Genomic DNA, 15,982 nt, shown 5'->3' with positions numbered 1-15,982 from the left:
TGTTACATGCAGAAGACTCACTGTCCTCCTGCGACGCCCTGCTATTCTGGTCCTGTCTGTGCTATTAACAGCAACCCTGATGTGTGTCACCTCTCTCTCTCTCTCTCCTGTCCTCCATCTTCTCTGCCTCATCTCTCCATCCTTACAGCACTGCCTCCAAGACACTTCGGCTGATGAGAGGCTAATGGGAGACTTGTTAATGTACATTTATGTGACCACACTCAGCTGACCAAGTGTTATGTCGGCTACCTTTTTTTCCCCCCACAAAGCACCTGCCTTTTGGGTTTGAATGGATTAAAAATAGCTCCTGTTGCAGTGGGAGAGCAGAGCTACCAGGTAACACCGCTAAGGGGCGACGTTGAGCTCTATGAGTCATCAGTGCACCTGTGGGACACAGAAAATAGAGCACACCCTGCCTCAATCTTACTGGCTTTATTTCTTTTTCTTTAAAACAGAAAATAATTGCTTCACAACAGGCCTTTTTAAGCAAACCCTCACATTAAACTTGCCAACACCTACAAAACGGTATCAAAAGTGCACCATAGTGTTAATACATCTTCTCAGGGTCTAACATTTTCCAATGATAATATTATCTTCTTGTTATATTTATACAAATACCATCCTGTACACTGTAGAAATATACAACCCAATGTACCCCATAAGTGGGACACTCACCCCGCACCCATCCTCCTTTACAACCACGATCAAAAACATGATCCACTCTCAGTAAATCCCACTGCAGAATATCAATGTGGGGGGGTGAAGACACCAGGCCAATATTACATCATATGAATTATTAAATACCCATTCAACCCCACACCCAAGGCAAAAACTAATACGCCACTCATACAACCAACCAACATCTGTACAACCCTCATTCAACGTCTTTTTTTTTTTTTTTTTAAAAACAATCTTGACACAGTTTTCATTCATTATCGTCTCATTGTCCCAGCCAGCAGCAGCAGCAGCAGCAACGTCCAGCCAGAGTGAAGGGGATAAGGGGGAGGGCAGGAGGGACAGCTGGGACGTAGAAGAGGAAGGTGGGTGGGGGGGGGGGGGGACTTCCACAACTGAGCTGCAGCGCTGAGTGCGTAAAAGCACGAGTATGAATTACAGCTGTGCCGGCAGGTACGACACCCATACGGGCTGCTGTGGTGTGTTTATAGTCCGCTGCTCCCCACAAAGAGGGAACAGGGCATTTTCTCCCGGTTTCTGCGGGTAAACTCTCTGCTCCACATTTAGTCTCTGGACTGGTAAAAGAGGATGTAGCCCGACTCAGAGTTCTTGGAGATTTCAGAAGTGAGACCGTAGAATTCTTCTATGGCCTGTGCATCGATTTTCTACAAGAACAGAAAGAGGACACACAGCAGGGTGAGAAAAAATGCAATTTTACCATGAATACAATATAGTCACATACAAATGAACTCACTTACCTCCACAATGTCATCATCAAACAGCAACCAGAAGTCGTGGCTTTTCACAATGGCAATGTAGTGACCCCTGTTTGGACCACTGAAAAGAAATAGTACACTTCATTAGCTCTACGGAATAAACTTTAGCCTCCATAATGATATATCTCTGACTTTAAAAGGCCACCCACCCACACACACCCACTACACTTTATCACTTATTTTGCCTTATAAGACTCCTTCGTAGGACTTGGGCGGGTGTGTAAACACTGTCTCCCTCTCTGACATGTTTGAGCAGAAGAAGTTGCACCTTGAGCGTTTTTATTTGTCCCTGAAATTCCTGCACAGCTCCACCGCAGAGATCTAATGTGTAAACACCTGTGTGGGTGTACAGGGCCTTTATCGAAACAAACATCTGTGCAGCTGTGAATCAAACATGTTACATGTTGAAAATGGAACGACTGATCAAATCAGACCTGTACTAAACTCACAGTACGGTGGGAGCTGGGCAATGTTGACAGAAAAATGGTGCTGTTGAATTAGTGTGTGCAGCAGAGAAAAAGTAATTAAAGTGGGTAAACATGAGACAAAGCAATGGACCAATAGAAGAAACAGTAGGGATGCACCATAATTATTAGACAGATAAATTATCGGCCAATAAAATGGGAAATTTATATAATTATGAATCTTTGGGGATAATAAAATTATAGCCGATAAATAAATGGACCATAATAATTATTATTTATTTTGAACTCTTATGCAAAATGATTGATTGGTTTTCATAGAAGATAAAGCTTAAGTATGTTTGTGAAGTTCTTTGATGAATTTAACTAGAAAAAAGGAGTCAGAACTGTTGTTTGTTGTTGCGTTAACAATAATGATGTGATGATTAGATTTGGTTAGAATGAAGCCATGAAGTATTAAATCATCCATCTTTGCTCATTACCTCATAGCCTTTCTTGCCATCTAGTGTGTAAAAACTAGAGGTCATGAACTTCTTTAGCAGACAGCTTCTACTTTTCTTAAGTATTTTGGGCATTTATTATGTTACTGTACAGGATAAAGTAGACGGACACAGGAAACAAGGAGGGAGAGCGAAACCTGGGAATGACATTCAACAAAGGTCCTCGGGCGCACTTGAAACCGAGGACGAAGCAATTACATCATCATCATCTTAGCAACAACCAAGCAATAAAGTGAAAAAGGCACAGTGACTTCTCAAAAATATACTACTACTGCAGTGGCTTTTAATGTTAATAAATACATTTTTAAAGCCGATTGTCAAGTATTCACATATAGTGTTGCGGTCCGAGTATGCAGTCTCATTCTGTGGATATGTTGACTATAAAGGAGAGACATTATTTGTTCATCTCTCTCAGTTTAAGTCACTTAAGCGCTATCTTGACAATATGAGAAGAGAAATCCCACACGATATACAGCCTCAAATCAATTTGATGATACATCTCCCTGCTGTGAAAATAAGCCTGTCAAGAATGAGCCGAAATGAGAGTTAAGCTCAAAGGGAGAAGAGAAGACTCAGACAGATAACTTACATCTGTAGGACTCCCAACTCACTTGCTCAACTCGAGATACGTTTGACCTTTTAATAGACTCTTATTTAATAAATTCTTTCTATTCAGAGTCGTGAAATCTGTTTCAGCATGCACTGTGTGGAAAGCAGGGAAACACCTTTTATAAACACAGACAGACGAACTCCCACTCACACTGGGTCCAAACTGGCACTGAGAAAAGTGCAGCACATCTGAACAATGATGGACGAGGGTCTGTGTTTTCTCTTGTTAGGTGTGATTTAGATTCTAATGTACCTTTATTCTTGTGCCAACGCGTTTAAATTCATTTTATTATTAGAACAATGATTAGTCTGCGTGTCTCCGGTTGCTGTGGAAACGGTTATAAAAAGGTGTTGTATTCTGGTAGTGTGTTTTGCGCCTACACACCTCCCACAATGCACCACCACGGCGACCAGGTCGTAGAGCCTCTCGGGATTGGTGGCGTCCCCGGAGGTGTTGAAGAGGCGGAGCTCCAGGGGGAAGACGACGCGGTAGGAGAGCTTGGTGTAGCGCTGCAGCTGCTCCATGTACTTAAAGCGCTTCAGATGCAAAGCCAAGATCATTGGCAGCTTCTTTACACGCATCCTACGTCACAAATATTAAAAGGGTCAGTCATTTCTCTATACCCAACCACACAGAAATGCAATAACACACACCTAAAAAGCACACATTAAGAATGAACCTGTATACTGACCTCTTGTGTGCCTCCTGCTTGCTTCTACATTCTTCACAGTAGTATTTGTACTCACTGCACAGTGTCTCTGTGTTACTGAAACCTCTGAGAGGAGCCATAAAGACAGAATTAGTCAACGTACAATATGTTTACAAATGAATTATTTATATAGCGCTGCGTCCTCTTCATGCAGTCTGGTGTAGAGCTGCAACGATTTGTCAATTGACTGATTGGCTGGCAACTATTTTAAAATCAAGAAAACGATTAAGGCAGATTAATCGATAATGAAAATAATTGTTAGCACATACATTCATTGCACTCTCCTTCAGTGTGTAGGATTTAGTGGCATCTGTTAACACTGGTGCCAAAATCAAAAGCAATGCAGTACAGTATATCCAGGCCGTAAGGTAACAAAACCACAACAGTTCCTATTTTCAGGTTATTAAAACATAATTATGCGTATTATAAACAATTTCTGCTATATTCTGTAAATAGAGCCGCCTAAATCTTAAACACTTGGCCTTTAAATAATCCCACAAAAAAAACACACAACACACGTTTTTTCAACGTTTGGCTCAGACTGATTCTTCCTATCCTTGACAATCCAGTCTAATCTATAGAGCAGACTGCAACCTCTAAAAATGTTATTAGCTTGTAAATTAAAATAATAATTGCTTAAAATACGTTAAAAAAGTCTCAATGCCATTAAGCAGAGACTAGTTCTGTAATGCTAGTAAACACCTGTCTGCTTTTTATTACTTAAAATAGGTTCCTACAACATTAGGAACTAAATTACTAATTAAGGCTGCATTTTCATAACCAATAATCTGCAGATTATTTTTTTCATTAATCGTTTGGTCTTTAAAATATCTGAAAAATGTCCATCACAATTTTCCCGAGCCCAAGGTCTTCAAATCCCTTTTTGTCCAACAGTCCAAATCCTAAGGAAACTCAGTTAACTATAATGTAAGGCAGAAAATCCTCACTTTTCATAGGACAAGACCATCAAATGTTTAGCTTTTGTGCTTGAAAACAACTTAATATTGTAACAGTTACTGATTAATTTTGTGTCAATCAGCTACTAATCCTGCTTGATCAGTGCCTGTTGCAGCTCTGCTTTACCTGAGGCAGTGTGTGATGGAGGTATTCTGTTCTACATCCACAGAAAGGTCCAGAAAGTCCTCATCTTTGCTGCTTATCTGAAGAGAAAAAAGGAGATCAAAATAAGATAAAACTGAACACAATACAAATGTCAGCCTGATCAGTTTGGAATATTACAGAAATAACTTGTTAATGTGCTCTGAGGGCTGTGGCCAGACGGCAATAAAAATCCTACTGTATGCCATTCTATTGTATTAACCTAAAACATTATTTGCACATACGCTGACACAACCTAAGCTGCTCTCTCGCCTTGTGCCAAGAAGCTTCAACCTGCATGTTTACTAATCCCTGAAATCAGCAGCAGGACTGCTTAACCTGAATGAAAACATGTTTAAACAAGACTGTTGTCACACAGAAGACGTTTCGTCACTTAAAACTCCCCTCTTGTATGAAAATATAAGAACAATCAGGGCTTTATAGCCTTCATAGTAATTTCTTAGCATTTAACATACATGGAAACATACATGGATTTCCTCTGCATTTGACCCATTTGAACCACCAACCCACTCTACCTACTGAGCCACGGCCGCCCTCTTTTACCATCTCTTACCGTTTCACAGGTGAGGCAGCGTGTCTCATTGGTCAGAGTGCCTTGGAAGATCTCATGGACCCAGGTGGGAGCGGGCGTGGCATTGCTGTTGTTGTTCTGAGAGTCCAGTGTGCCGTTAGCAAGCCGGCCGTTGGTTTTGTCCTGCTTCCTCTCCTCCTGAAGCAAATCTGCGATGGTGTTGAGCAGGTAGTTCAGGAACTCGTGGGCATCCTGCTGCATGTAGTTGTCAAACAGCTCTGAGGAAGAAAGCACAGAGATAAAGACTTCAGCTATTCTACATGTTCTACAGGTACGTCAGGGTCTGCATGAGTCAGTGAGATAAGGAGAAACAAGAGGAGGAGGAATTTAAAGTATAGATTTGACACTCTTGCTATAGCTTCTTTTGAACACATGAATTTCTCTAAGTTTATCAAGTTTCCTCTCACCATTCTCCTTGCGTAGCCGTGTGATGAACTTCTTGGGCGGTATGACGCCCACTTTCCTCTTCTGGTTGGCAATACTGTGAAACAGGTCGGCCAGGCAGGTGAGCAGGTTCTCCTTCCGCCGAGGCTGACTGCGGTACGCCAAGATCTTCTCCCGAAACGGTCGGCAGAAGTACAGAGCCTGCAGCACCGAGTTGCAGTAGCAGGTGTTCCCAAACTGAAATCACATATGGCATGCAGCAGAAGTGTGAGTCTGAGTACGAGTCAGCTGGAGATGCTTAAAAAAAAAACCCCACTGAATCTGCACAGTGTATCGTTCACTTACATTGACCAGGCCAAAGTAGTGCTCATTGACCGGAAACTGCTCAGATCCAATCTCTTTCTCCAGTGCAGAGGCATTGGCGCCCTATGAATGAACAGAGCCAAAAATATATATATTTTAAATATAGTAGTTTGTAAAACAAGACATATTGCAAGTTCAGCTATTAGTTTGAACAGAACCATGACAGAAACACACCAATGTTTGCAAAATTAAATAACGGCAGCTTGGGATTTTCAAGGTAATTAGTTTCTGGAATGAAACAAAAAACTAATAGGTGGTTAAAAACTCCAAGCAGAGACATTTTTCCGATACTTAAACGTTCATTAATGATATTAAAAAGGTAAAAGCACGCTTAATTGCAGATGGGCTGTCCCTGGCCAGCAATCACACCGATCCCGAAAAGCTTTTAAATGTAAAACTCAACTGAGATCACATATTATCTGTGTCAGAACATAAAATATTGACGCTCAGAGGGTTTTTTAAAGTTAGCAGAGGACTCGGTCGGTGTTTTTGGGTGGAAACGCATATCTCTCCAGTGTGACTGGGTAAGGGTTAATAGAGTACGGTACAGTATGTAGATGGCAATAAATTGTGCAGAGTGGACATGCACCTGGAACCGGTCTACAACTGCGCAGCTAATGTTAAACCATGTCGTCATTGGCTGCGTTAATAAGATCTGGTAGTTTGTTAAAGGCCAAAAAAACGCCAACTTAAAAAAATAATAAAAAAAAAGATTTCCCCACACATACTGCGGATTAATCGTATCTGTGTCCGGCTATCATCCAGCTGTGTTCCAGCTGCTGTCGAGATGTAACACTGGTTTTAGCTTTGGTTACCTTCACGTTAGCTACTTAGCCGAGAATCCCAGCCGCAGCAGGTGCACTGTCACCGTGCTCAAGAGACGCCGAGGCTGGTACTAACAACATAAGTCGGTTAAAATACGAGTGGATTAATACATAAAACAGAAGTAAACACTAAAGAGTGTCCACCTAGCACAATAAGCCCAGAACGGAGAAGGTAGTGGGTGGCTGCCTGGCGGTGGTCGGAAAACTGCTTGGCTAGCACAGACACCAGAGATCAACTGCTTTTATTTGTAATTCAACGGTTTAAACGGCAATAACAGCACAGCCACGGTTTCCCTAACACCCGATAGTCCGACTGATGCCGGTAGGAGACTGCCGTGCACTCACCATGGTACAAAAAGAGGCAAATTTGGAGACTGTCATTAGGATTTCCATTCGGCTAGCGCCATCTTCCACCACACCGCCGCGCGCTGACTAGACTCCCCTCGTGAGAGCAGGCTGGCTATTCTGCTGAGCTCGCGACGGAAAGTCCAACGGCTGAAGAAAACGAGAGCGTTCCCCGTCGGTTGCTTCCGTCTTTGCTTTTAATCGCGTCCGGTAAAGAGTATCGCTTCGTTTTGAGGTGTGGGTGTCACTCTCTCGGTCGCTCCCTGACCTCCCGGTAACGGCTTACGTATCGCAGACACGTTAATTAACGGTTGGATCTTTGATAAAGTAACCAGACATGTCACCAAAACATTCCGGGTTGGCCTTGGTCAAGTTTTGCGCATGCGTATCATCACAAAATCTGTGATTAATACGTCTCTTTGCGCCACCGTGTAAAGTGTTAAATTGTTTGGGCTGTTACATGTGAAAAAAAAAAAAAACGTTAGAAGAAATTAAAAAATGCGTTCTTGTAACGTAGTAGACTGAGATAAACAATAAACAAACCACATACATGTTGTCGATTAAAACTGATCTAGGACCAGTTCACGTACGGGAATGGCGGTCACGGTTTAACTGTAATAGCTGAATGTGCTGACTCTGGGTCTGCTGACCACTGTTACCTCCTTTAGCGGCACATTCTTTTAGCTCAGGCAATATCGCGGCCTGCCTCAATCGTATTTCACAAGGCGGAGTTTGGGGTCCTACGATCTCTCTTTCAGCCGTACCCGCCATCTTGTAGTGACCGGGGGTAAGATCCTCTCCGTGTTAAATGCTATTTTCTACTTTATTATCGGTATAATTCGTGCACAATTACATTCATATACGCATCGCAGCTCTCCCCTCACCCCCCAGTGGGTGAACGGAGGCTGAAAACCGTCCCAAAGATCGATATTATCCGTTGGGTGTGAGCAGGACCGGCAGCGTGGCTGTCCATGTGGGCCTGACGCTTAAACCTACAGAAACTATATTTACTCTTTAACACTCTCCTTCATCCGCTGTAAATACAACGGGGCTCATTTATCGTGGATATTCGTTGTTTTAGTAAACGAGACTGTGTACATTGCAGACACGGTGCTACTTGATGCTGTACCTGTGTTTGATAAGTGTTTGTTAGTCGCTCATTGAGGTGTGATTTAACCTAACATGGTTGTTTTATGTTGGATCATATTTATCTAAAACATCCGTTTATTTTTTTTACTATATAGGGATACACTTGCTAATGTTTGTCGTTCACTTGGATCAGCTTTTTATCTTGTGTGACATTAGGTCTGTGATAGTTTATGGGTTGTCACTGCAGCCCCCCCCCCCAACATGGTGCCTCTTTATTTCCATCTTTCTTGTTGTAGTTTATACTAAAAGCCCATGATTTCTATAAACAACAGATCTTAAGTTCCCATCATTGTGTGGCTTAGATAGAAAATAGACTCCTTTTTTTTTTTATTGTCATGTATTTTATTTTTAATGTCTTCTCTGTGAGTTAGAAGAAAATCTTCTGGCTCCGTCATTAATAACAGACGTGTGTGTTTTCTCTCAGTAATCAGGCATCATGACGAACACCAGAGGCAAGAGGAGGGGGACCCGGTACATGTTCAGCAGGCAGTTCCGCAAACATGGTGAGTACAAACTAGCTGAAGCTTTTAATATGAAGCCACACTGTAAAGCACCTTCCCCTGTTGTTTTTGTGTAAGGTATTTGGTTTTGTGCAGCCTTAGAAACACTGTCACTGCTGTGCTACGTGATTCATTCAGTATTTGGCTGCTTTATTTCACAGGCCCAATTCCCCTGTCCACTTACATGCGCATCTACAGGAAGGGCGACATCGTTGACATCAAGGTAAGACTCATAATTTGTGTTGGCTGCTATCCTTGTCGCCTACTGTTCGAGTTCATACACAGAATAACATCTGAGGTTATTGTGCACAAAGCATAAGATAATCTAATATATCCAAGAATTTTAACCTTATGCTTTGTGTCCAGTAAATCTTAAAGTAATCAACATTTTTGTGGAAGGTTGTAGTTAAAAAGCACTTAAAACATATGAAATTGTAAGTACCAGTTAACTGAAAGGATTTTGGGAAAGGCAGTAAGTAAGCATATATACATTTTCTGAATGGAAGATGTTTGTCAATGAGATGACTTTACTTAAACTCAGTGGAACCTTTTTAAACTTAACATTTAGGAGCAAATGCAGGAAGGAGAGCTGCTCATTCCTGTCAGATTTAACACAATGGAAGAATGTTATTGGTTTCATAATGGGAAGACTGCTGGTTAAAATGTGACTTTAATTGTTGCTGTATAGTGTTAACATTGTCACATGTGATTTTATTTTCAGGGCACAGGTACCATTCAGAAAGGAATGCCCCACAAGTGCTACCATGGCAAGACAGGACGTGTCTACAACGTAACCCAACATGCTGTCGGCATCATTGTCAACAAGCAGGTCAAGTAAGTAGAAAGTGACGTTTATCGTATGTGTGTACGCGTATGTAACTCTGAGCTGGCACACACCTAAAGGACTTAAAACTCCTTCAAACTAACAGCTAATGTTGTAAAACTTCCCCTTCTAGTACTGCACATTGGGGGGGTTAATGATTATGATGATGAATTGATGTCACTGTAGAACCTGGCTTTAGTTTTTTGGTGTGTGCTTGCTCATAGGCCTCGTCTTTAACGGGGAATGTGACCCCATCTTCACTTTGCCACCAGGGCTGTTTATGTCCTGAGTGGTCATTCACGTGGGGGAAAGTATTTCATCCTCGAGCAGCCCAGTCTAACTCCTGTTTGACCTGTGGTTGTACTGAGGGGACAGCAGAGGAGTTGTAGATATTAACAGCTTTACTTTGAATTTTAAGCTAAAGCTACCTGGTAGTTTGTTTTTGTTTTTTTTTTTTTATATGAACTCATTTATGCTTTTGGCTCTCACAGGGGAAAGATCCTGGCCAAGAGGATTAACGTGCGCATTGAGCATGTGAAGCACTCAAAGAGCAGGGACAGTTTCCTGCAGCGCGTCAAAGAGAACGAGGGCAAGAAGATGGAGGCCAAGCAGAAGGGCAGCTGGGTGGAACTGAAGCGTCAGGTATGAAATTATTCAAAATTACTTGTTTTCTTTTTAAGGGATTTTTAGTAAAAACAATAAATAAATAAGATTAAAAAAATCTTCATACTGTCCTGGTTAAAACCTCCTTTTGTGAAGGACTTCAGTTACTTAACGTTTTTGCATTTGAATTGAATAATGAAGAGTTGTAGACTGGTGGCGCAGAAGTTAACTAATATATCAAAATAAAATCTAATAGGATAGAATAATTAGTCAACCTACATAGGTAACATAATATTTTTACATACATTTTTTTATACAAAATTTACTTGCGTAGTGAGAATTAATATTGCCTATAAGCTGCTATAAGTGGAAGAGTGAAACTTAATGAACACAGTAGTCATTCTTATATATTCTCGTTACTTCTGATCAATTAAATAGTGAAATTTCCCATTTTTCTGGGGACCTCCAGGAAGAAGTAGTGCAGTCTATAGTGGCTATAAAAAGTGAACATCCAATTTCAAACATTCAGAAATTAAATCACAGCATTAAACTTTATTTATAAAGTGCCAAATCAAAACAGTTATCTTATGATACTTTTCATATACAGCAAGTCTAGACTGTACTCCTTTTTCATAAAATTGTTTAGAGACCCAACAATTCCCACCATGAGCACTTAATGAAAAACTTCCTTTTGAGGCAGAAACCACAAGCAGAGGCAGGCTGTAGGTGGGCCGTCTATATTATAATAATATAATAGAAATAAGACTAATAATAATAATAATGATAATAATGATAATAATGGCAGTGGATGTGAAGTAGGATCACAGCTCCAGGTGTAACTGTGATCCAACCTGCCAAACGAGAAAGCACAAACTCCAGGGAAGAAGCCCAATTATTGACGGGCATTAATGGGGACCTGAATGTCTACAGATTGATAGAGAGGAGCTCAGTGCATGATGGTCAAGCTTTATGAAAAATAAACTTCTCCAGAAGTTAAACGTGTGTGTGTGTGTGTGTGTGTGTGTGTGTGTGTGTGTGTGTGTGTGTGTGTTGATTTTAATAGTCTACAAATTTTAAGGTTACAAGAAGCAAAGTTGCCTGTTTTTTTTTTTTTCCCTTTTTATTATATGATCTTCTAAAATTCCCTCCCTCTCTCTCGTCTCTACAGCCTGCTCCTCCCCGTGACGCTCACTTTGTCAGCACCAAGAAGAACGTGCCACAGCTGCTGGAGCCCATCCCCTATGAGTTCATGGCATAAAGCGCTCACCAGAATAAAAGTTATTTGTACACACACTGCTTGTCATATTGTCATTTGTTCACATATTTGTCATGATGTGCTGAAGATCTTCTCCTATTGATCAAAATTAAATCGGATGCACTTTGAGTAACAATCTGAGTGATGAGCACACATGTACATCTGCAACTAATTATTTTCATTATTGAATAATCTGTCAATCATTGTTCCGGAAATTCATGGAAACTGTTTCTCAAAGCTCAAGGTGACAGAAGAAAGCCCAAAACTACTGTCTGCAATTCTACAAATATAGGAGTTTGAGTTTTATCACGTTGTGTTTTGGGATCCCGTTTGTTAGAAATGGAATATGATTTTGATTAGTATCTTCATCAGACACTGGGTCAAAGAAAACTCCCTGAATAGATTTCCTGGTGTACCGGAGGAGACTCCACTAGAGAAACTAACTCAATACCTTTTGATTAATGTCAGCTGTTTAAAATGCTATCAACATTATTTGTCCTGAATATGAAACATCTTTTAAAACACAAGTAGGAGTTATCAAATACCATTCAACACATGTGGTGTACAAAGAATGTGATTTAGGAAGCATTTGAATGACGACTTCTGAATTGACTGCAGGTTGCAGTGAGGCAAAGCTTTCTCACAATGGATGTGCTGAAACAAATTGAGCTCTGTGGGATGTATGGGTGATTTATTGTGACTTTTTAGTAGAGAAAAGAATAATTTGGGTAAAATTCATTATGTGAAACTGGGTTTGTCTTATACTGAGAGATTTTAGAGGTATACAGTTAACTGTTTGGACCCCTAAACCTTTATTTGATTCAGTCCCTTTGATGAAGTGGGTGCCACTGGCAGAGTTTCTACTGTGGTAGTACAGTAGGTGGCAGTGTGCACCAGGATATGTGTCAAGCTTAAACATTAGGCCCCTCAGCTGTATGGCAGCAGCCTTACTGTAACTGCAGACGTTAGTTTATGAGTATCAAAGTGTGCCTTATTGAATGATTAACCATATTTTGAATGGGCACTTTTATATCCGCTGATATGGGTTACCTATGAGCTTTCGTTTTAAAACCATGATTCAGCATTTTTGAAGCAAGGAGCATTTATTCAGAGCAAGATTTGATAGTTCAAAACAATTCTTATGAAAATAACAGTTTTAACGAGTGAGAATGCAAATTTTTAATAATTATACAGTCAAAACAGTAATTATAGATACATTATATATATTAAATAATCTTAATAGATTAATTATACATAAGCATAATCCATGTCCATGCACTTTAAATTATAACATGGCATATTTTATAGTATAACTATCTTTATACAATCAGCTGTAATAAACTGAAGCCCATGAACGACTTTGTTAACCCTTTTTTGTCTTTTGTCTGTATAAAATCCATCAAGTTATCATGTTTTTCTTGTATATTTTCTGTCACGATGTTTGCAGCAGTGTGTGTGTGTGTGTGTGTGTGTGTGTGTGTGTGTGTGTGTGTGTGGTGACCACTTGATGTGTGTGCTGTTTAATCAGTGGAGGCTGAATGGCTGGCTGGTTATGTGACAAATAGGTTATCTCACCCCACCTCAGTACTTTACCCAATATTTACACGAATTAGCAGCAGTTTACAGAGATAGGGTCAGCAGCTCACAGGATAAAGTGTGTGTGTGTGTGTGTGTGTGTGTGTGTGTGTGTGTGTGTGTGTGTGTGTGTGTGTGTGTGTGTGTGTGTGTGTATGTGTGTGTGAGGGAGAGACACAGAGAAGGCCAACAGCGAATCACTCTGAGGATTATATTTTATGTCTGTGGGTACATCACTTGAATTTTCTTGAAGGGATCTTCCATACATGTTGAGGGTGGGTTATACACATAGTGATGGTTGTAATTCCTCTTGTGGACGACTCGTCAACCCCCCGCAGGCCAGGGAGGTCAGTGAATTCAGACATGGGTCTTATCAGGACAGAGTAATAAGTATCCAACAACCTGATGAGGTAAAACCAGGAAAAAAAAACAGATGGAAAAATAAAATGCAATCAATCAATGAGCGGGTTGGCAGCCAAAGCCCTTGGTATTGATCAGCAAGGGCCTGGATTTTGCTTGTAGTATTAAGATAAGGTGAATAGTGCCTCTATGTTATTGCGTATTCCCACAGCTTCTAGCAGGAATGAACACAGCAAATTGTGGTTTAAAGATAATTTATCATGTATTTGTACTACTTTTTTTAGCCCCAATTTTTATATATATAACATAATATGAATTTTAACCCACCCATACATCTATTATAAGTCCTCTGAGGTGTGTGTGTGTGTGTGTGTGTGTGTGTGTGTGTGTGTGTGTGTGTGTGTGTGTGTTCTCACAGATACACCAGAGTGTCATGTGTGTGGTACTGACTCATGGAAGTTACTGATTGAAGGAACAGAAAGTAAACAGAGAAGGAGAGAGAAAGAGAGAGAGAGAAAGCAAGTGAGAAGTAGGAGGGCAGAAAAAGACGAGGCTTGTGGATAAAATCTGCGGAGCACTATGAACTCCTTAATCACACACGTTTGACACACACAGATTGAGAGTGTCAGCTCAAGCCTGCAGCTCACAGCAGCCGCATCGACCCGCTGTGTTACACATTAACCACACACACACAAACAGTAGATAATTGGACATGGACACAGGCAGGCCTGATCCAAGAGTAGTGTGTGTAAATGTGGCACGATGGTATGAAATTTCACCATTATCTGCCTCGCTGCCTCACCTGGATCACACTTTTGAAGGATGGGCTCGTGAAAATGTCTATTTAAACACACAGATATTTAGGTTTAGGTTCTGAGATTTCTGTTTCTGAGATGTCTGCCACTAATGGAGATGAATGGGATTTCATTTGTGGCGCTCAAAACACTGAAAAATGTCAACAGCTATGTGACGTTGCAGAAAATGTTTCTTGGTTTCTCAGGGTAATCCACACTGAAGAAATAGTCCCTATAAAAACTGTTGGCAATGTGTTCTGTGGAGATTAATAGGGACTAATAGGGACTGGAAATGGCTGTTTTTTTAATTTGACAAAAAGCCCCAAAACAATTGTTGTGGGAAATTTCAAAAAATATTAGGGTGTAAAAATACTCCTTTTCCTCCTACTCATACCTCAGTATCAGCACTTTTATTAGCAAAATGTGGGTAAAGTATCAAAAGTAAAACTACATGTGATGTAGTATGCAGACAGAATATTATAATATCATGAGTAAAATGTGATTTATGATTTTGTGTTATGGGAAAACTGTTTTGACCTGACTTCACTTGATTATTGATTATTCTAACTGACGTATTAATGTGTTTGTAGTATTTTAGTGTTGTGGCAGGTCGAGGTGGAGATAATTTAAAAAACATTTTAAATTTTTTGACTTGTAATTATGCTGTCAGATAACAATTTACACGTTTGTACAGCACCTTTGATCACTATGGACTGAAAGATAAGTGTAGTGCAGTAAAAAGTACAATATTTCCTTCAGAAATTAAGAGGAATAGAAGTACGTAGTAACATAAACTGGTGTAAATACTGGTGTACGCTGCAAACACCTCAAAACTGTACTTTAGTACTGTGTACATTGTGCTGGGGTGAAGTGTGGGGTAAGTGAGGAAATATAAGTGTTGTTCTCCTACTCGCTATCCCCTTCCATGGCCTCTCCATCCCTCATACTCTCTTGAATAGAAAACGTCCTCAGTGGTCTTGAGAGTAATATTTGTGACTGTGATGCAATTGCAGGTGTGACAGTGTGTGTCCACATGATGTGTGTGTGTGTGTGTGTGTGTGTGTGTGTGTGTGTGTTCGGGATCGGCCTGGAGGTTTGACAAAGGCACAAGGAAATCCCACTGCAGGCCAAACAGAGTGCATGCTGTATCTCTGTGTGTGATAGGTGTGGTGATAGAGTCTGTGTGGTTATCAGAGACAGGAGGGGGGAGGCATGGTCATATATGTGGATATTGGGCCAGCTGTATTGATCCTGGCCCTGACAGCAGAGGTGGAGGACGTAGGTGGGGGGGTGACCGGATGAAAAGAGGAGGAGGCTGATAACGGTGTCAACTGACCCAACATGCTTACCTGAAGCGTGGGAGGGCACCGAGTTAACGCCCAACAGGCTCTCAATAGGCCTTATTCACAAAAGTCAGTCAAAGGTTTCACATGAGAGCATGGCATGGGTGCAGAGGGTGATCTCTAATGTTTAGACAAGCAGATAGTGTTATTGGACTGTCAGTCTCTTTTTTTAAAAGGGAGTCTGTGTAACTTTTGAAAGACAAAGTAGCTCATGCATATAAAAAGTTGGATTCATAAACAAACACATTTGCTCCATTCAATACACTTGGTGCAGTTTGGTGT

General features: G+C 40.8%; 2 protein-coding genes across 2 annotated transcripts; one reads left to right on the top strand and one right to left on the bottom strand.

Moving 5' to 3' along the window:
- Window positions 1–417: 417 nt before the first annotated feature.
- On the bottom strand, window positions 418–7,676 carry usp12a (ubiquitin specific peptidase 12a). The gene is made up of 9 exons (XM_051410493.1): window positions 7,299–7,676; window positions 6,112–6,192; window positions 5,790–6,003; window positions 5,365–5,600; window positions 4,776–4,852; window positions 3,675–3,758; window positions 3,368–3,565; window positions 1,434–1,512; window positions 418–1,340 (listed from the first exon to the last, which is right to left on the bottom strand). Exons 1-9 carry the CDS (start codon window positions 7,344–7,346, stop codon window positions 1,239–1,241), a joined length of 1,119 nt encoding a protein of 372 aa, XP_051266453.1. The 5' UTR covers window positions 7,347–7,676; the 3' UTR covers window positions 418–1,238.
- A 258-nt stretch (window positions 7,677–7,934) lies between these two features.
- Window positions 7,935–11,666, top strand: rpl21 (ribosomal protein L21). Its single transcript, XM_051410494.1, has 6 exons — window positions 7,935–8,085; window positions 8,872–8,950; window positions 9,109–9,170; window positions 9,669–9,781; window positions 10,262–10,412; window positions 11,542–11,666. The coding sequence occupies exons 2-6, from the start codon at window positions 8,884–8,886 to the stop codon at window positions 11,629–11,631; spliced, it is 483 nt and encodes a 160-aa protein (XP_051266454.1). The 5' UTR covers window positions 7,935–8,085; window positions 8,872–8,883; the 3' UTR covers window positions 11,632–11,666.
- The last annotated feature ends 4,316 nt before the right edge of the window (window positions 11,667–15,982 follow it).

Source organism: Dicentrarchus labrax, unplaced genomic scaffold (assembly GCF_905237075.1).
Source record: "Dicentrarchus labrax unplaced genomic scaffold, dlabrax2021, whole genome shotgun sequence".
Classification (NCBI taxonomy): Eukaryota; Metazoa; Chordata; class Actinopteri; family Moronidae; genus Dicentrarchus; species Dicentrarchus labrax.
The sequence above is the reverse complement of the archived record's forward strand: the minus strand, read 5'-3'. Positions and strand labels throughout refer to the sequence as shown.

Excerpts from the sequence above, each read along its gene's own strand:
- usp12a (XM_051410493.1), bottom strand. The coding sequence starts at position 7,346 with ATGGAAATCCTAATGACAGTCTCCAAATTTGCCTCTTTTTGTACCATG. Across the intron at positions 4,853-5,364 it reads GCTGCCTCACCTGTGAAACG|ATAAGCAGCAAAGATGAGGA; the intron begins GTAAGAGATGGT and ends TTTTCTCTTCAG. Across the intron at positions 3,566-3,674 it reads AAGCAGGAGGCACACAAGAG|GATGCGTGTAAAGAAGCTGC; the intron begins GTCAGTATACAG and ends TTTGTGACGTAG.
- rpl21 (XM_051410494.1), top strand. The coding sequence starts at position 8,884 with ATGACGAACACCAGAGGCAAGAGGAGGGGGACCCGGTACATGTTCAGC. Across the intron at positions 8,951-9,108 it reads CAGGCAGTTCCGCAAACATG|GCCCAATTCCCCTGTCCACT; the intron begins GTGAGTACAAAC and ends TTTATTTCACAG. Across the intron at positions 9,782-10,261 it reads ATTGTCAACAAGCAGGTCAA|GGGAAAGATCCTGGCCAAGA; the intron begins GTAAGTAGAAAG and ends TGGCTCTCACAG.